General features: G+C 41.5%; 1 protein-coding gene across 1 annotated transcript; it reads left to right on the top strand.

Moving 5' to 3' along the window:
* Nucleotides 1-2222: 2222 nt before the first annotated feature.
* Nucleotides 2223-17685, top strand: tlcd4b (TLC domain containing 4b). Its single transcript, XM_037688835.1, has 6 exons — nt 2223-2384; nt 6927-7016; nt 13868-13926; nt 15078-15172; nt 15296-15369; nt 15441-17685. The coding sequence occupies exons 1-6, from the start codon at nt 2239-2241 to the stop codon at nt 15781-15783; spliced, it is 807 nt and encodes a 268-aa protein (XP_037544763.1). The 5' UTR covers nt 2223-2238; the 3' UTR covers nt 15784-17685.
* Nucleotides 17686-21461: the final 3776 nt, after the last annotated feature.

Here is a 21461-nt window from a genome sequence, read left to right as displayed (position 1 = left end):
ACGTTTTTATTTACATGTTTAAAATCTAGTTTTATTTATAAATGAACCCATTGGTGGGCCGAACTGAGCTCGTCTGTGGGCCTGATTTGGCCCCAGGTCACCAGTTGAATAGCCCTGGTCTGCAGCGTGCTGCCTACAGCACAAGAGGCTTCAACTTTAATGTTTCTTTAAGAGAAATGAGAGGGAAAAAGTTATCATGTACCTTTATCAGCTCCACAAGACACACAAGCACCAGATCAAATTATTTATAACTTTAGATTATTACATGTTTGTTTCCTTGAAAAGAGAAACTTGCGTTGCATCTCTGGTAGACGAGCCATGACAGATTCGGGTTGTGTCCAACCAAACAGCGTCTTAATCAGCAGAGCATAAAAGTTTAGGGGAGTGCACAACTAAATGATGACTTGAAGCAGCAGGTCTGGTAACGAAGGGGGGAACTTGAAAATGTGTTGTTAATTGAAACTGTAATAACGGTATGATCGGATGAATCGGTGCTCGGGGCTCAATGGGATTAACCTGTCTAAATAAAGGTTGAATGAACGATGGGAAAATGTTGCACAATTTAATCGTTGGGTTTGATTCTGCAGGATCGATTCAGCAAAGTTCAAACAAAAACCGCTTCAATATACAAGTCGTGCCTCTGAGTTGATTATGCACCATCGAACTGCGCCACCATCAGATCTACTGTAGGTGACGCCGTCAGTCGTTGCATGAAACTAAACATGCATTGAACATGTTTGCTAACCAACAAGACTTGATTTGTCTTTAATTCACAGCCAAATCCAAGACCTGGACAGAACCACAGACCAGGACACTCACCTGATTGGTGAGATAATAAAATAAATAAAGTGCTGTGTGTTGACATCAGTTCTCTGTGTTTAACCCATCACACCTGAGATACACCCAGGTGGAGCTGTGGGCAGCTATGTAGGCACCCAGGGAGCAATCAGGGATTATGTCTCTTTCTCAGAGACCTGTGGGAATGGCTGGGGAACGAACTGGTCCCAAATCAGCTGTCCCAGATGCCATGGTGACCCACCAGATGCAGCCCACACAAACACTTCCACTCAGAACGAACACGTGGAAATCCAAGACTCTTGTTCCAAGCACAACTCTGTGAGGTTGAAGGTAACGTCGGCTGACAGATTTACAACCACACACTGAGAATGAGCTTGTTGAGCTCAGGGAACGCCGTACTGTTCCCAAAATATAGTTCAGGGAAAAGATTCCAGCTGGAGAGTACGTCACAGATGAGACGTTTGCAGGGTTGAAATAAAACGTATTGTGTGTTTAAAGTTATCAAAGTGCTTGTATTTTTCTTCTTTGGATGATTTCATTGTGCCCTAATTAAACAAATGTGTTGGGCTTTTTTTAAAAGATTAAATACATATTTAGAGCCATATAAATCTACAAACTAAAATAAAATCTTACTCTTCTTCATAGATGTCAGTCTTCTCTAAATAACGCATTTATTTACTCTGAACTATTGGAGTGCATCGAGGCAGACCGTATGTGTATAAATGTTCTCATCCAGTTGTTTCCATCACTTTGCAGTCTATTGTTTAATTTGATGTGCACTGATGAAGCGGTTTTAAAACTAAAACACAAAATGTCTAATACATAAATAGGTGAAGGAATAATGAGCACCATTGTTGAGTTTACGCTTGTTGTTCAGCCCCTGAGTCTTATGAGTTCAGCCAGTTGCTTCATCTCAAAAATCCGCTTTTCTTTCTTTGCTCAGACTTTTTTTTTTTCTCTGGGATTTTTTTATGTGCCCCACAACCTCACAGTAACCCCCTACCAAAATATGCATAATGGCATCCTTTTATTCCAAATTGAGCTCCCGTTCTACCTACTGTAGTCGGTCTCAGTAATTTTCTTTGTTTGTCACTCTTTCCTTTTGTTGCTCTTAACTTCGGTTTCTGTTTCCTTTCATCTTTTCCCCCTTGACGCAGAGCACAGCTAAAGCTCTCGTGTCACTTGGAATAGACGGCCTGTGTTCTCGGTTTATGCTTTTTCCCTCCTGTCTTTGCCCCTTCCTGTTTGCTTTGTGGACGGGATGAACACAGTGTGCAGCGTCACCCTCCTGCCATCACTGTCACCTCCGGTTCTCAGCCCAGGATGACTGATGGCCATCGACTGAACCTGTCGATGTAGATCAGTCTCCATGCGTCATTCCCCTCATTTCATCCCTTCCTGACCCCCCTTCCCTCTCTCCCTGTCATGTTTAGGTGAGTGATGGAGACGAGAGAGTTGACCGTGGTAGCTGGCAGCTTCGTGGGATTCCAGCTTCTCTTCTCCGTGGCCAGCCCGCGGCTCTCCTCCGCCATCACACCGGGTTACCGACGACTACCTCCCAACAAGCTCATCGAGTGGAACTCGAGGTGCGTTGCAACAGACTCCTGCCGTCCCCTATCGACTCCTAATTATTCACCCAGTGACGTTTATTTTTAGTTCTGTGTTGGAACCAGAGTATCACGCTTACGATAAGTCTAAATGTCTCAGGAAGACCATTTTGTCATGCGTTGACATTAAATGATGTTCAACTCGAGCATTTTATCTGTTCACGTCAGTGTTTTAAGTAGAAATGGAAAACAGGTTTTCAAACATGCAAAGTGCTTTGTCTGTTTAATACAATTTATAAAAGTTAAAAGCATTCTGTGATTTGTTTAAAGGGATTTTTTTGGCTAAAAATTGGAAAATTGTGAACAATTAATCTTACCTGCTCTTTAAATATTTGGAGAAATAATTTAATCCTGACAGAACTGAGAAGCTACAGACAAGTCCGAAAACGATTTCTGTATCGAAAATGTCATAGCACTTGATGCAAGCATTGTTTGGTTAACCTTTACACCACTGTTGGTTTCACATTGTGCATATAATCCTGCAGATTATTGTGTTTTCGAGGGAATTGCAAATAGCTATAAAATTCCATGCTCATAAATGTGTACTGTGAAACTAAAGTCTGTAAAAGTGCTTCAAATCCAAATCTACCAGTACTTTGGTCACAGCTGTGATGAGACTTATCGTAGTCTTGTTAAACTAAAAGTCAGAAGATGTTTTGTCATTCTTCTGAAACATTTCCAACCAACTCAGTGTTTTCTTTGCCTTTTCACTTGGCAGATGTGCCATGCTGCTCTTTTGTACCACTTTTGTTGCCTTATTCAAGGAAATATGTTGAATTTAGTTGGTTGGTAGTTAGTCAAAGAGCATTTTAGACCCAAAGCCAAGTTACTGTTTGTTGTAGCATTATAGTGTGTTTGAGATCGGTAAGTTCACAGTGAAAACAACAGATTTAAATGACGTGAGGATTTTCTCTGTCCCACCAGCACATCGTTCATGAAGGAAGCTGATTCGAGGGGCTTTGTGGTTATTGTGTCTATAATTGGAGCTGAACTTGCTCCGGTAGTTAAAATGCCCTACAGCAGCAGGGCTCTGGAGATGGACAAGATCTTCCCTAAGTTCCTCATTGCTCTGGGTGTTGCTGGGCAGTCTTGGTTGACGCTCCATTGAAACATCCTGTGGGCTTTGGGGGCAGTACCGCAGGATCGGCAGCCTAGGTTGGTAGCTTTTTTCAGAATGGTGGATGGGGGAGTGTTTCAATAACAGGAAATCACACTCTCAGCCTCCCTGCTAAGCTCTTTTTAGGAGTGCTGGAGACGAAGTTCTGACCAATGGTTGAACCTCAGATTCAGGAGCAACAATGTGGGTTCTGTCTCAGCTACGGAAGGTCAGCTTTTTACTTTAGCTTTCCTTGCTAGGGTCCTCAAGGAATCATGGGACTTTGCCCATTGATGTGTTTTGTTGATCTGGAGAAGGCATTTGATAGTTTTTCTCAGGGTATGCTGTAGGGGGTTACGCCACGAGTATTAGTCAGGGAGTTTGTTGCTGCGGGCCATTCAGTCCACATAGAAACAGTGCAAGCCTGGTTTGCTTTACCAGCAGTAAGTCAGACCCCATCGGAGCGATGAGAAAATAGACTCTGCCAGGGGGCTGCCCATTGCCACTGATTCTGTTGATAACTTGTGTCCATAATTTCTCTGTACAGCCATGGTGCAGAAGGTGTTCAGTTTGGAGGCCTCAGAGTTTTGCCTCTGCTCTCTGCAAATAGTAACGTCCTGTTGTATCATCATGTTGTGATCTCCAGCTTTCTCTAGGACGGTTCACAGCTGAGTTTGAAGCAGCTGGGATAAGGATCAGCACCTCCAAATTTGGATCCATGGTCCTCAGTTAATATAGGGTGGACTGACCCCTCCAGGTTGGGAGTAAGGTGCTGCTTCAAGTGGAGGAGTTTAAGTATCTTGGAGTTTTGTTTGCAAGGAAGGGAAAATGAGACATGTGATTGTCATGCATTGGTGCAGCTTTTACAAAATTGCATACTCTGTGCTGGTCTGCTGTGGTCAAAAGGGAGCTGAGCTGCAATTCAAAACTCTCTGTTTAGCAGTCTGTCTACATTCTTACCCTCATCTATGATTGCACACTCGGGGTAGTGACCAAAAGAACAAGACAAGTAGATACAAGTGGTCAAAATTAATTTTCTCTTCTGGGGTAGCTGGTACCTTTAGAGATATGGTGAGCTATTTATTTAACAGGGAGAGACTCCAAATAGAACTGGTGCTCCTTCACAACAAGAAGAACCAGTTAAGGTGGTTTGGGCATCCAGTAACAATTCCCTTTGGATGCCTCCCTAGGTAGGTGTTTGACGCATGTCTAACTAGGAGGAGACCCTGGAGAAGACCGGGGAAACCTGGAAGGGCTATGTCTTGGCAAGCCTAGGAACACTTTGGAATCTATCAGAAGAGCTGGAAGAGGAGGTGGTGGAAAGAGACATCTAAGCCTGCCTGCTCAAGCTGCTGCCCCTGGGACCTGACACCAGAACAAGTGGCAGATGGATGGATTTAAATAATTACATGGTTGACTCTATTGTGTTTTGAGGAGGAATGGAATACATTTTAGAACCTGGTAGAGACCAAATCATTTTATGTATTGTACATACAACCTTAGCAATAAAAGAGGGTGTCCTATTTATTTTTATTCACATGACTTTAATTGATTCAGATTCAGATATTCCTTATTGTTGTTCTCACCACATGTGGTACATGTGGTGGAATGAAATTATGTACACAGGGTCCCGAGTTACATCCAACAATAAAATGTAAAAGAAAAACTGTAATAAGCTCGGCTCATCCGCCTGAGGACGTAGCGTCTCTGAGCTTTCTTGATCAGGCTGGTGGTGTTGTTGCTCCAGCTGAGGTTGTCATTCAGGTGCACACCCAAGTACTTGTAGCTGGAGACCACTTACACCACAGATCCTCTTATATTCAGGAGGTGAGGGGGTAGGTGTGTTTGTTCCTTCTCAAGTCCACGTTCATCTCCTTCGTCTTCTTCACATTGAATGTTATTCTCCTTGCACCCACTGTCTGGGTGTTCCACCTCCTTCCTGTAGCTGGACTCATCGTTGTTTGTGATGCATCCAACCACCGCTGTATCATCTGCAAACTTTACAATATGACAGCCTGGATGAGTAGGTGTACAATCATACGTGAGCAGAGAGAACAGGAGAGGGCTCAGCACACATCCCTGAGGGGAGCCAGTGCTCAGGGTTATGGTGGAGGAGGAGAAGTTGTGGATCCTCACTGACTGCAGTCTGTTTGTTAAGAAGTCTAGGACCCAGTTGCAAATGGAGGGGCTTAGTCCTAGTGTGAGTAGTTTGTCCATCAGTGTTTGGGGGATCATGGTAATTGGTAATTGGGTAATGGTAATTGCTTTTATGTGTTGAATTTGACAACCTCACAAGCCCATCCACATGCTCAAACACAGTTTAGTTGTCTTGGACAACAATTTATGTCAAGCCCATGCTTTGGACTGGGACAAGGTGACAAAACTAACTACGGTGTGTTTCTAATAATGCATCTCTGAGATGGACCTGGTCAAACCAAGCTCCTCTTTGCACTCCGTCCCAGCATGCAGTGGTGTAAAGTTTCAAGCTAAAGCTCCAGGGTTAAGTTCAGAGGGCAGTCATTTAAGGTTGCGTAACATCTTTCACTGTCTCTGTTGGACGTGTTGGCTCTGTGTTATCTGTTTATGGTCAGCCAGCACTCAGAGATAACCCTCTCCTTCATCCAGCTATTGTTGAGATTAGCCTCTTTTGACCGTAACAGAAAGGATCGAGCGCACTGGCCAAAGAGTCCAGAACAAGTCAAAGGCAAAGCACCGATGGTTCACTTTAGAGTGCTTCACTGTTGCATAACAGCCCACTCTCGGTGTATCAGTATGTTGTTTATGTAACTTAAGTGCAAGGAGACGAGTGAGACAGCATTTCTAAAGAAAGAGCAGCGTATACTGTTAAAGGAACCTTAAGGGGAACGTTCTCGTAATGGTCTTTTCTACTTTGTGTTTATTTTTTTCATTTGTTCCTTTCTTTTATTGTTTGTCCTGTTGAGTAAATAGTTTCATACTATACGTATTGGGTTGTATTGATTCTCTGAGTCACTTCCTTCCTCTCTGAAGTATTTGACTGACTTTATACAGAGCCCCCCACCCCCAAGAACAGTAGGCTGTTTGTTGAGGCAGTGTTGGCCGGAGCTCAGGTTTAGCAGCTGGAGCTTGTGGACCATCCCAAAGGCTGAACAGTGACAGGGTGAGAACTGGGGTTTTAGTAAAGGCATTCAAATGAGTGACCTAACCTCTGGAATACATATCGAGTGAGCTAGATAACCCCTCCTAAGGTCAGGGGTGACACTTGTGTCAGGCTTGATGTTTTTAAAGAAAAACAAGAGGGAGTTAATTATATATTTCTGCAAGTATAAACAGACGTTTAACAAGACAGTGTAATGATCCTCATTAGCTTCTGTTCCTGACTGTGACTCTATTAGTCTATCATCATGATCTTTTATGTAATTTTGTGTTTGTATGTTTTATTCCAGGCTGGTGTCCACTGTGCACGCCTTGATTGTGGGTTTGTTCTGTTTATACATCCTGTGGTTCGACGACGCCGTCAACGCCAACCCCGTCTGGTAAGAGACACAGAAAGGAACATGCTTCTCAGTTCCCACCAGTATGGTAGTGCAAAAAGAAACTGAACAAACTGGGAGATGTTTTGAAGGTGGTGCCAATGCAGCTATTGCCCAAATTTCCAATAGCCATCTACTTTTTTTCCCCCCTAAAACCAAATATTATTCATTTTATAAAAATCTACGCTCAAGAATTGCCAATGTTTTGACATATTAACTGTATTGGAAGCATAAATAAAGCAAAACTCTATGTACTCTACTATAATTGATCTTTCTGGGGTCAAATATTTGAAGTAAAATTCAAATTGTTGAATAAAATAAATAAATTGAAAACTATGAGTGTTGCTTACAATGTTTAGTATGTAAATCTGAACCTTTTTGCGTGTCTTGCTCATTTAGTTTTTATTTTCTTGATCAAGCTGTTGGTTTGATGAGCTCTTCATTGTGCACTGGCACTTTGAATTAAATGAGGTTTTGTTATTGCAACGTCTCAACTAATAGTCCTCTAATCTGAAACTAAATTTCTTAAAACTGATTTTGTGTTCTACTTTTAAAGTACAGTGGGACAAAAGTAAAATAAAAAATGTCTTGTCAGTTGTGAAGGCTACAAAATGGGATTATGATTGCTGGGTGTTTTTACTGGGAGTGGCGTTCTCGCTGTGTCTCGTCAGGGTGGCAGGGATGACGATGGCTTGTGAGGAATGGGGGATGCTCATAAGGGTTGACACGTTTTGCAAAGACGAAGAGGGTGGTTTCTATCTTCAGAACGAAAGAGTGAGTGAGAGCGAGTGGATGTAAGGTGTCAGGAGAGGCTCCCGTGGGTTGTAGACTCACCGGATTTAGCCTTTGATTTCTGTCTCGGCTGTCTTCCCCCTGTCTGTTCCTTCAACTCTCTCTGCTACCACTCACTTCTTCACTGGCATCACTGAGTCATGAAAAGAAATCTATTTATTTTATATTTTTTTACCATTTCACTTCAGCTTTTCATGTGTAATTTTATTAACATTTGCAGCTTTGTCTGCTTCCCTCTTTGTCTTTTTTCTTGTTTTTTCCTCTTTATTTGTTTCACTTCCTCTCACTGTCTTGCAGACTGAAATCTCATCAAAAAGATCCATTTTTTTATAGCCACCAGTCTCTTGCTCAGCCCACTACCCCAACAGCCCCCCCCCCCCCCCAACATACACTTCACCGTCACTCGTGAGCGTCCTCCTGCCTCTAGCTGTCCGTTGTACCCCACATCTCCAGCTGTCGAATCAATGCAGCCTACCTCCTGCACTTTCATTGTCTCTCTGTAAGCTCTGCTCCAGCAGCAATACTGGAGCAGAAAAGGGGGAGAAAAGAGAAAATGGGAAAGGGTGGGGGCTGGTTAAGAAACGGGGGAGTGCAGAGAAAAGATGAAGAGCTCTCTATTCTTCCTCCAAGCAGTTTTTATCCACTGCTAGTCCAGGTGCTCGGTGTTCACTCCTCCCCTCCCGGCATCTTTGTTTCACTAAGATTTTCTGCAACAGTGTTTTTCTCTTGCACTTTTTGTGTCACTCCTCAAGACTTTCACGGTTAATCCATTTCACCCAGCTAGACCTAAAAACATTAAAGATTATCTTGTTGAAGCAGTTCAGAGGTACGAGCATTAATTCTACCGTCGGTCTGATTGTGTTACATCATTAAGGTGTCACTCGGTTCACATCGTTCTCTGCCTGCTGCGATCAGCCGCCCTGAGCCCGACTGTCAGACGTCCGCATTGTTTTTAGCTGGCGACACTTATCAGAATCCATTCAGTGGACAAGCAGCACCCGTGCTGCATTTCTTGATTCTTATCTGTACTTGAACTTAATATGTGCATGGTGCATTTTGGAGAATGAGGAAGATTCTGTGTTAAGAGCATCTGGCCACCTGCCAGACAGTTGTCACAATCTTGTTTTAACATCTCTTATTTCCTCAATAAAGAGGTGTTCGTTGTCATGTCTGCTGATTTAATACGACATGTTTAAAAGTTTTTTGTTAAAAATGAATAAAAATAAAAAAACGCACAACAAAATCCCCTCCTATACAGGATCAGCGACACAGACGTGCATACATCAGACAGGCATCCAGATGAGAAAAACTCAGTCTCAGACATGTGCATACACAATACACAAGCATCCATGACAACTACACAATCTGCTGACATACTTTCAATATAAGATACAAATGGCTGCCAGTTGTCCCAAAATCTCTCAACAGATTCTTTCAGAGTATATCTAATCTTTTCCAAATGAATATGACACATAACTTTCCTTATCCAGTGTTCAAATGCTGGGGGATATGGCTAGAAGAGAGCTGAAAGCAATCACTTCCCTCTCATACTTGCTGAAGGATGCACCCACAGGGGCCACCCCAAACAATGAGATGAATGTTGATGGGTACAGTTTTTCCACATATCCCAGAGAAAGTATCAAAAATAGATTGCCAATAGGTCCACAGCTTTGGACCAGTCCAGAATGTGTGTAAGAGCAGAGCTGGAGTTTGTTTACAGCGGTTACATGCAGGGTCCAGGTCAGCTTTGATCTTGAACAGCTTGTCTTTGGACCAGTGCAGCAGGTGCACCACCTGGAATTAGATTACAGCGCGTCGCATACACTGAGGATGAATACATATTCTGAATGATCCTTCGCCAGATTGAGTCTGGTATGAATTCCATTCAGTCATTTTTTTATGATTTATTTCAACCATTCTTTTTTTTTTTTTTTTTCCCCAAGTTGGATTATTTATACATGAAGTAACTTCAGTAATTTGTGAACACAAGGATTGGGTGCCCAACATTGATCAGTAACGTTAATGATTTCTGTTTATTCTTACATAAGTGTGTCAGAGACTGAGACGATGTTTATTTGTTACCTCTGTATTCTGCCTCACAGGCATTTTTATTATTACAATTAAAGTAAAAGTAATATATATTGCATACAGAATTCTTTTTTGAATTAATACAGTTCCATTTAATCCAATAAGTTTAGGAAGACATAAATGTTTTTAATAATTGAGGGAGAAAAAAGGCGTCGTATGTTTAAATAATATATACACCAAGTGTCGCTTATCAGCAGAAGATTCTTTGAGCTTTCATGACACTCCCTGTGTACGTGCCTCTGCATCTCCTCCAAGAGTAAACTCCACTCATTTCTTCATTTATAGAGTTAGGGCCATGGGTTTACTGTACAAATGATTAACTGGAGCCGGATCACACTGATGTGATTATGAAAAAGCCTTTGGACTCTGTGCCTGCAGGCGCTCGGACGTTTCACCACTACTTGATCTGGCTGCTGTTCCACTTGATGTATGTTTGATGCATTTCTGTCTGAGTGCAGAGGTAAAATGATCCAACTGATCAGTTAACAGCGGGAGCTCAGGGGTGAAATGGACATTAATGGGACAGAAGGAGGGCAAAATAAACCAAATGCATGAATAACTGCTCTGCTGGATAAGATGAGCTAACATACCTCTGATGGTATGTTTGTGTACCTCAGTTACTTGTTTCCGTAAGGTCTCTTCACACTGGATAACAACAATAACTCTTTCCATGACCTTGACCTTAATGACCTATTGGAGTGTAGCAGGATTTCAACAAGAAACTGGTAAAATCCTGTTTCAAAGACTCCCCATCAACCCTCCAGGTTGATGGGGAGTCTTTGCCTCAGGTGGAGGAGTTTAAGTATCTGGATGTCTTGTTTACAAGTGATGGTAGGATGGAGCATGAGATGGATTGACAAGTTGAGGCCTCATCCTCAGTAATGAAGGCATTTTTTCAGTAAGTTGTGGTGCAAAAAGAGTTCAGTCGAAAGCCAAAGCTCTTAATTTACTGGTCTGTCTATATTCCAACCCTCACCTATGGTCATGAAGTTTGGATCCTGATTGAAAGAACGAGATCCCGGATATGAGCGGCCAAAATTGGCATCCTTTGCGGGGTGGCCGGGCTAAGCCTTAGAGATCGGGTGAGGAGCTTTGTCATCCAAAGGGAGCTTGGAGTAGAGACGCTGCTCCTTCATATCAAAATGAGTCCATTTAGGTGGTTCGGACATCTAATTAGGGTGCCTCCTGGATGCTTCCCCCCACCCTCCCCCAGAGGTTTTCCAGGCATGTCCCACTGGTAGGAGGCCTCAGGGAAGACTCAGAAAATGCTGGAGGGATTGTGTATCTTCTCTGACCTGGGAGTTCCTTGGTATCCTCCATGACGAGCTGGAACGTGATGCTGGGGGAGAAGGATGTTTGGGTTTCTCTCCTGGACCTGTTGCCTCTGCAATCTGACTATAGATGAGAGGTAGAATATGGAGATGGAGATGACTGCAGCAAATTATTGAAAAAAAGTCATTTAGTTTAAAGCTAACATGATGCTTCTATGTTCTTAGCACTCACCTACTAGGTTTTCCTGCTGTTTTCCACATCCCTCAAACCATGTCCTCTGCACTTAACATGTTCTAAAGGCCCCACCTGATGCAACTCTTAGCCAAAATGCTGCTTGCTATGTTGGCCTGCAACATGCATCCTGATTTCCCTAACGTTGCACGCTGTGCAAGTGGCACATTAAGACAAAAAGAGCAGTGAGCAGTTTTGTTTCCGTAGGCATGCATGCGATTTAACAAACACCAAGAAGGTACAACCATTGCAAATATCACATAACCTTCAAACTTCACTATACAAATTAAAGTTTTAGGTTTCTGTACCTGTACACGACTCTTCTTTTTGTGCTAATCTGGCTTCAACGTATTAAAGGGGAGAACTGCAATGACTACAACATGTCTGAGGCGTGAAAACTGCAACTCCACTCTGATGTCATGATCTTTGTGTTGCTTGCTACAATATAATGAAGCCTTCAAGAAACCTCTAGAAAATCACACCATGCTAGCAGTATTGCTATGGGTATCAGGTCTGTGCTTGTCATGATCAGTTACATCGTAGGCATGAGTCCAGCGTGGTCAGTCCTTCTTCACATGGGCCCCATGTCGGATATGTTCACACCAACCTTCCCCACAGTCCATTCCAAGCTTTAATATACTGCGATGATAAACCACCACAAACTAGCTACAGAAACTTTGAACATACTCAAACTCGCTATAAATGACCTTTCATGTTGATGTTTAACAAAGTTTAACCCTTGTTAAACCCTCTGCTTTCCTAATACACCCTTGAGGAACTCTCCGAGACCTATTTCTTTTCTTTAAAACTTCACAATGAGGTTGTCGTTCTGTGTGAAAGGGAACCCAAGCTGGAATAAGCAAACGTTCTTGGAACCAAAGTTTCAAAGGTCTAGGTCAAAGGAAGCTGTAACTTGTGGTGAGGTCAAAGTTCATAATGGAGAGGAGTCACTGCTGTGAGAACAGGTCACTTTGTCTTGGGTTGATGGTGTGGATGTTTGTACAGTCCGTGCACTGCACGGTTCAGTTACACCAACCATACACCGGTCGCTTGCTACATGATACCTAAGAGTGATAGTGGGATCAGGTGGCCAATGGAAGAGAGATACCTCTGTAGCTATTTTAAACAGATGTTCTTTGCAAGGACACCTAATGGTCATCAAAGCCTGTTGTCGATCCGTTCATTCAGAGGCTTCATCTAACAAGGGACAGAAAGTGATGCATATATTTTCCAATTGCAACCCTCCCCCAGTTTTTTTTTTTTTTTTTACCTTGTCAGCTGGCTCTTCTTACATTAGGTCAGACCACATTCAGACCTGGGATCTGCAGAAACTTCATCAAAGTTAAACTCTTAACCCTGACTGTGATGAAGTATTTTAGGGTTCTTGCATTGATTTACCTTTTAAAAACCGAGTCTTGGTGGTTTTCAGAAAAAGACGTGATCAAAGGAACATAGAAGTCATACAGTAGTCCCTCGATTATCACGGGGGTTACGTTCCAAACACCCCCCGTGATAGGTGAAAACCACGAAGTGGGAACGCTATATTTATTGTAGTATTTCTATATATTTTAAGGCTTTATAAACCCTTCCCACGCTCTTGCAATGTTCTAAACTCTTAACCCTGACTGTGATGAAGTATTTTAGGGTTCTTGCATTGATTTACTTTTTAAAAACAAGTCTTAGGGTGCATTCACACTAGCCCTGTTTAGTCCGCTTTAATCAAACTCTAGCTCGTTTTCCTTGAAAGTCTGGTTCGTTTAGGGAGGTGTGAACGCGCCATCGAACTCTGTCACGGAACAAAAAGGCAAACTCTGGCCCGGGCTAAAACCTAGGTCTCGGTCCGGTAGAAGAGAACTCCAGCATCGAGTACAGTGTGAATGTAAACAGACCGAGCCCCGCTCCACAGGACAAACAAACACACATTTCTCTGACCTTATATGGAGCCGTCAGCTGACTTGTGTGGAAAACAACATTCTCCGTGGTCTTCTGTCTCATCTTCTGCTCATGCTAAGTCCATTTTTGAAAAATGACAAAATATAACTCCTAAAACTGCTCAAATTGATGCCACTTCGTTTTTATTTTTATTTACAGAAGAAGAAGAAGATGTGTCTTCAGAGGTTTTTGTGTCGTTTCTTTCAGTAGTTCTTGATGCAGCGCCCCCACAGGCGAGTGGGGGAATAGGTTGGTTCAACAGGTTGACTGACTGCACAGTGCAGTGTGAATACAAACGCACCAGCTCAAATGTAAACAAAAGGTCATGAATATTGGTCCTGAACCGAACCGAGTCTACCGGACTATCTGGTGTGAAAACGACCTTAGTGGTTTTCAGAAAAAGGTGATCAAAGGAACATAAAAGTTATATTTCTCTTAGTCTGAAAAAGTGAATGAGTTTTCCCTGATCACTTTTGATTGTGATGATGTTCCCTTTGAGCTGGAATCACCTGTACACTTTGTCTTTTGCTGCTCCACAGGGGTGACCCTAATCTCGTCAAACTAAATGTAGCCATAACCTGTGGTTATCTCCTTTATGGTAAGATCAATCATTTCTTTTTAACCTCTGTTAATAATTAACCTTTACCCAATGCACAGATGTCAGAACGACCAATTTGTTTAGCTCCAAATGTAAAAACATAAACTTGAACTCTGATGTAACTTGGCTGTAAATTCAACAAGAATGATTTAGCTGTTATTTTCTGGATTTGTAAGAGATGACACTTTGCACTGTGATGAGTGGATCAGACAGTTTAATCGTTGCATATCTAGTTAGAATATTCAGGAATGACTTTTATAGTTTGATTTTAATTTACATTCTGTTTGTACGTTAAAGACCTCGCGATTCTGATCAGTTCAGATTTTTTTAAACTTTTGTATTCTGCAAAAGTTTTTCCCATATATTTATAATTTATACATGATATAGAATTGGTTTGTTCTTTTTTTAATTGCAATGATGAGCATGGAAAATTGCTCCTTGATTATCCCAATGATTAATGTTTTTTTTTTCTTTACATTTGTCAACATTCTTGTATTCACAGTTTTATGTTACACAAAAGCCAGACTCGTATGTCTCATGTTTAAGTGGCAGCTGATACTGGCATGAACGTCTCAGCCTGTCTGGTACAAAAAAAGTCAAATGAGCTTCAGAAATCCAAGTAGATTTTTGCATGTTTTGTGCTTTTTTAACTATTTTTCACCATTTTCAGATGTTTTAATGTTCAACTTAGAGTCTTACTCATTTAGTAAAAACCTCAACAGTGAAGTGTCAGTGTGAAATATTAGCCATTAGTCATGCTGCGTTCTTGGAACCAGATAACAGGAATTGCATCTTAGATTTTGTGCATCCATAGACTGAAAAATGTTTGAGTTTTGTATCAAGTTCATCAAGAAATAACTCATCAGGTTCTGGTTAGCAGTTTGGCACATCACTAATTCTGACTATCCTGTGTATTTTGGGTTAACACCTTCTTTTCTTATTATTTTAAAAGCCATCATGCTTCTCATGTTAATATCATTTATCAGATATGTTCATTGTTTTCTGTGTATGGAGAAATTTAACAGTAGAGTTAGACATTTAAAGATTATAACCGCAGTGTAAAAATAATCTTGTTCTCTTAAACAACAAAATAAATAAAAAGAAAAGCTTACCTATTCTTGTTTGACCCTCACCCATTCCTTTTTTTCCAGACCTTGTGCTGCTTGCATGTAACTGGAGCACAATGGGTGACAGCTTTTTTGTCTGCCACCACTTGGCGGCGCTCTACGCCTACGGATATGTTTTGGTGAGTCGCTCCTTTTTCGTGGTAATGATGTGAATTTTAAGACACTTTTTTTTTATTTGCACAAAATCAGTTTGCCCCTTTAGTGTTTTATAAACTGAATGGTTTGATGTTTTGTTGCTGCAGACCCGTGGCGTTCTTCCCTATTTTGCCAATTTCCGTCTCATTTCCGAGTTATCCACGCCATTTGTAAATCAAAGGTGAGACTGAAGAGACGTCTGCTTGACTCATGTAAATCTATTCAGGTTTTATAATCTCCTTTTCTCTGCAGGTGGTTCTTTGAGGCGTTGAAGTACCCCCGCTCACACCGGATGGTGGTACTAAACGGCGTCCTCATGGCAGTGGTGTTCTTCCTAGTTCGCATCGCAGTCATGCCGTCCTACTGGGCGAGCGTTTTTGCCACATTTGGCACGCCGGAGTTTGAGCGGCTGGGCTTCGGTGCCCAGGTGGCCTGGATCACCTCGTGCATCGCTCTGGACATCTTGAACACGATCTGGATGTACAAGATTGCCCGTGGCTGCTACAAAGTCTTGACAGGGAGAGGAGGGCGAAAAGTTGAAGCGGAGAAAACGTTTTGTGCAGATGAGAAGCATGCGAACAACCACACGGACTGATGTAGGATGAATAATAATCGGGCTCGGACAGAAGCAGGAAGGCTGGACTCTAAGGAGCTTCTGGCTGTTGCTATAGTCTCAGCATCCCGTCCCCTTCGAAGTCAGAGTCTTCAGATTCTGACCCCAACTGGGGAGGAGGAGGAGAGTTCCCTATGACTCACTCAAGCACCAGCGTTTGCAGATTAATACACTGCTGGGAGGAAGCTTTCTGGTTTCAGACAAGGTAGAGTACACAAGCACACTTTGAACACCATCTGTTCCTGGCCCCCTCCATCACGTCATCATCTCCTACCCCCTAGTCTGCTCTCATGCTCAACTTCAGCCAAAGCCCAATCTTCTCAAGTGCCTGTGGACAAAACAGGAAAGCAATAATACTGGAGGAGTCAGATCAGAAAAAAAACCGATGTGCAAAAGTTGAGCCTCTTCAGAAACATGGTCCGCCCTGGACAACTGGAAGCTTCTTCTCATCCCAGTGTCCGTCCATGCAGGCGCTGGCCTTCGGAGCGAAGAACTCTCAGACCCACGCAGTGTTTGCATCAACCTATAGGGCTCTTAAACTCGTCGAACCTCAGAGCACGAGACAGAAAAACACCAGAATGCCTCTCCTAGTTTTACCTGCTGTGGCCTCCTTGCAACAAGTAGCGCCTCTCGCTGTCACCAGCCACGCCCTCCGTTTTTGATTTCAAACGCTAAGAGTTAAGGAGAGAGGACAAACCACATTCTGACATCCATCTCATGATTGTTCTTGATGTATTATGGTTTCAGGATTAGCAGTCACAGTAATACAAGATCCACTGCAACCCTCTGCCTCTGATCGAATGTTTTTGTTCTACCTCTCCCCCTGCCTTACAAAGACTGTACGTCCCTTCATCGGTTTACGTTTTTATACTCTTTTATCTGGTACTGGTCATAATAACACTGTCTCAGACGGACTTCAGTAAAACGGCAGCATCACTTTCCTCGCAATCAGTGAATCTCCCAAAACAAAATGTCAAACATCTGTCATCAGTGACACTGTGACCCTAACTGAAGGAAAATCTACTCAATCCATTATTTTTACTTTTTCTTTCCTGACGCTGTTTTCAAGTACAGTATAGTGTGTAATATGTACACTAATCCTGGTGCCCTTGGAAAATGGCGCTGGCTCATTGGCAGAATGTCAGCAATAGGAATGCTAGCAATATGCCTTTTTCTTTTTCCACAAATGTTCAGTTCACGTGAAATTGGCTGCTCTTGGTTTTATAACAGTAGCCTGCATGCTTAATTTTTCTGTATAAACTGTATATCATCAGCGTAGAGCATGACAAGACATACTTCTGTGATGCCTCAGTGAAACGTCCAACGTAGATGAATACCATCTAATTATTTATTGCATTAATCCAGTGCTAAACAGGGGTTTGTCTTCCACTCCCAGAGCATAATCAAAGCATGAACTTCTTGTGTTTTTTGATTGTTTCTCCTCTCCGTGCATGTTTATCCAGTATTTAAATGTTCAGGATCTATGCAGGTGTTGTCTGCGTAGAACTGTTTACTCTTCTCCTACATGTCAGGTGTCCCAGCTTGGTTTTACAAATGCAGGGACAGTTTCTGGTCAGTGATTTGCCGTCAGCAGACTGCTAACTGCACAGACAGAAAAACAGGATGTTTCACATTTGGCTTCTGCTTTACAAATACATCTTCACATGTTCTGGTCGTACTGCAGGCTTACTTGCAGCACCGTGAGTATACTTTACTGATTTAACCTGACACACGTGACATGTTTCAAATCAAATCAAATCTTAGCTAGGTTGTCATAAGCACAAACAATTGGATTTTCATAGAATCGGCAAGAAATTTCTAATGAATTAGTTTCATAAACAGTAGAGGCATGAGCCAAAGAGGCCAGCTGCACATCACACACACAGTGTTTCATTAGTTGATGTGTGTTCATGTCAAACTATGGAAGCATATTGCTGTCAACTCAGCAAAATTAAACCATATCACATGACCTTGTGAAAAAAATATTCAACAAGTTTATGTTTCATGCTCTAACAATAGTTTTTAGTTTATTACAACATACATCCTTAATATGTTCCATCAAATCATTTTTCTTGTTTATATAATGTAACGCGATAACATTTAAACAGCAGCACGTTTTTGTAATTAGCGTTTGCTGCTGGTTAGAGCCCAGGTTGCATCAGGAGCAACATCTGGCGTAAAATAATTACCAAACCATGTGTGGTGGTGACCCCTGCAGGAGGGAGCGCCTGAAATAAAAACAGTTATGGGTGTTGTGGAGATCCCTTTCACAAGAGAACATGTTTTTGAGGTTTCATGATACATTTTCCATGTTCAAGTTGTTGTTTTTATATTATTTCATACACATACTTATCAGATTCTAATAAATAGTTTGAAGAATGTTTCCCTCTAAAGTCAAAATACTGTAATAAGTACATTGTATTACTGTGAAAATTAGGGATGCACAATATTATCGGCATGGTATCTATATATATATATATATATATATATATATATATATATATATATATATCGCTGTTTTTTGTATGACAGCCCAGTGACAAAATTTGACATTGAACATAATCCAAGCATCTTTTTCAGCCCCTTTTTGACATCTGCATTTGGTAGCAGACCAAACTGACAAAGACCATGCAGAGTAATGTAGTATTTTAATTCCGCAGCAGAGAAAGCTGTGTACTCTCTGTAAGTAGGTCTAGGGAAAATATATCGGTATTGGTATTTGTTATCGGCCAAATAAGTTTTAACATATCGGCGTATCGGATATCGGCCAAAAATCCAATATCGTGCATCCCTAGTGAAAATAATATGAAAAACTATGTAGGAACATTAGAATATAATTTTACTCCTGTAATAATATACTTAAACTTGTTTTCTTGGTAAATGTGGCATGTATGTATGATAAAATAACAAACGTTTTGTTGCGGAAACTAACAAATCAAATAATATGCAGTATTTTACAAAGTGATATTTACCTAATCTTACAAAATATATTTCACATAGTTACAAAATTTATGACAAAATACTTATCACGTTAAAACCAGAAAACATTTCACATATATAATATACTGTAATAACACTATGAAAACCTGTAAGAATATGAAAATATCATGATTTAACATTAACAAGTTGTTCAAACAGGTAACTTCTCACACGAATGGACACGGTTCTGCTTTATGTTTTTTTTTAAAATGGCAGCAACAGGCTTCCGTACTGTTCAAACCTAACATGTTTGTTAGCTGCTCCACACCAGACTGGGTGTGCGCATGATGTCCAGAAAACACAATACTACCAATAAATCGTGCAATAACCGTATCAATTATGAAAACCCCACATTTTCCTCACTCCTTTTTGTTTTATCACAGCACTCAAATAACTCCACATGCTTTAGTAATTCAGACGCCATCGTCTAAACTGTTCCATCCGTCACGAGGGTGTATGAGGATCACCAGGGGTACCAGCCTGATGGTGCTTTCACCTTGAAGGCGTAACGTACGTCCTGTGGAGCTCAAACTCTGGGACGTCCTGTGTTTCTGTCTGTCACCACAGAGGAGGGGCTGCAGGATCTTGTGCCTTTTCCCCAAACGTCGGATGTGACGCAGTCAGATGTGAATGAATGTTCTCGTGTTCCATCAAGCGATTATCTCCGCTGTATTCCTTGTGTATGTTGTAAGTGTATGTTTTTCTAACGCGCCTGCACGGTGATTATCCGGCTGAGTATTATAATCCAAAGCTGATCCCTCGGTTTGTGCTCTCTTAAAGAGAGAGGTGTGTTTCAGTGGATTGCACACTCGTTTAGGATAAGAAAGGCAATCAATATGTTTTTGACATAAGCTCTTTATAGCTCTACGTGTAGATAATTGGATGGCTTTCGTCTCATTCCCGCAGCCTCCGGGACTCAAAGCTGTGAAAAGTCTGTCTGCTTACAACGAAATGTGGGAGATTTTACAGCGACTGGCTGAGCAGAGATGCTGAGGCACTTCCTGCGCAGCATCGTGCAATTCTTTCTCTCCGCTCGGACGGACAGCGCTCCCTGCTTCAGGTTTCACGCACAACGTGACAAGTACAAGCTATTCTCATCCACAGACTGGTTTTTGTATTAACCCAAATTTTATAAGAACTGTATTTCATTAATTTCACGGTTAATTAGAACTGAATGTGACAGTGCATTAAAGCAGTGGTTCCCAACTCTGGCCCTTGAGGAACGCCATCCTGCATGTTTGTCTTGTTTCCCTGCTTTGACACCTGATTTGAATAAATCGGTGATTAACAGGCTTCCACAGAACTTGATGCAGTAATTAATCATTGAATCAGGTGTGTTGGAGCAGGGAAACTACTAAAACTTGCAGGATGGTGTTCCTCAAGGACCTGTGTTGGGAACCACTGCATTAAAAGGACAGTTCAGACGTTTAGAAGTGGGGTTCTGTAGAAAGTTACCATTTCACTACAGCTCATGAGCTTTTTGTTTTTAAGGATTTTTGTACCTTTTTGATTTTGCAGGTATTCCTGCAGAAATTTCATCAAATTCTTGCTGTTAGTGCTACAGCTAGCTGCTGCTGTTAAGTTCTAATTACACAGATGTTTACTGTAAAATAAACAATTCCCTTTTGCTCTTGAATCTTTTTAGATGAGCTCTTAAGTTAATCCTGTCAATTTCAAACCATTTCTCCAAAACTGAGGGCATTCAAAGAACTATCCACAACAGGTAAGATGGTGACTGTTCATATCGATTCCACAGAACCCCAATTCAAAATGTCCAAACTATCACTTTATTGTAATTTGTTTTGTTCTCTGTAGTATGAATTGTATCTGGTTAGAACAACCATGATTGCCTCTATTTAATTAACTGTTGCAGCGATGAACAGACGGTCTTGAAGGATAAAATGTAAAAAGGAACGACGTAGACGCACGGTACTCGGTGAGACGACTGTTTTTTTTCAGTCACGGTTTTATTTTTGTTCAACCTTTGACATGTGATCCGTAGTGTTGATGAAACACAAATTCTAAAATCTGAAGCACATTTGTTTAATAATAGAGACTGAATGTAAAAAGTGATCATCAAATGTCTTGCCAGGATTGTTTTAGTTTCAGTGAATGATCAACCAGTACGACTTCTCTTCCTCTTTTTGTCTTTTAATGCCATGCAGTTTGTTGGGGGGGTTCTGGAGATTTTAAATGTGAAGTAGCCTGCACAACAAAAGACCCTTGGGGGGGTCCAGACTTGTCTACAGTGACCACTACTAACGATCACACTACGGTAGTGCTGAAAGCTGCGACTTACTTGAAAGTGTTGTTCTTCAATAAAGTTGAAGACGATAAAAAAACGGATCACGTCTTTTGACTCTTTTGTATCAGCTGTGGATGTTTTCCTGCATCTTGTTCTGTTCAGTGGGTTTTTTGTAGGGAATGAAACTGGTCTCAAAAAGATTCACGAACTTGTACAAGAAGATTTGTATGTGTACAACATGATTCACAAATGTGTATGGAATAAATAGTAATACACTGCGCATACAAATCAGAAAATGTCCATGCACGAATTTCCAGCTGTGCACGGATCAGCTTGCCTGTTTTTATGACGTTTTGAGACTTTCATACCACACAAGATTCACAAATGTTATGATGCGTTCAAGGCTAGTAAAAGCTGGGATATCTGAGCATTACAA

The sequence above is a fragment of the Nematolebias whitei genome, chromosome 15, assembly GCF_014905685.2.
Source record: "Nematolebias whitei isolate Nwh7 chromosome 15, NemWhi1, whole genome shotgun sequence".
Taxonomy (NCBI): domain Eukaryota; kingdom Metazoa; phylum Chordata; class Actinopteri; order Cyprinodontiformes; family Rivulidae; genus Nematolebias; species Nematolebias whitei.
The sequence above is the reverse complement of the archived record's forward strand: the minus strand, read 5'-3'. Positions and strand labels throughout refer to the sequence as shown.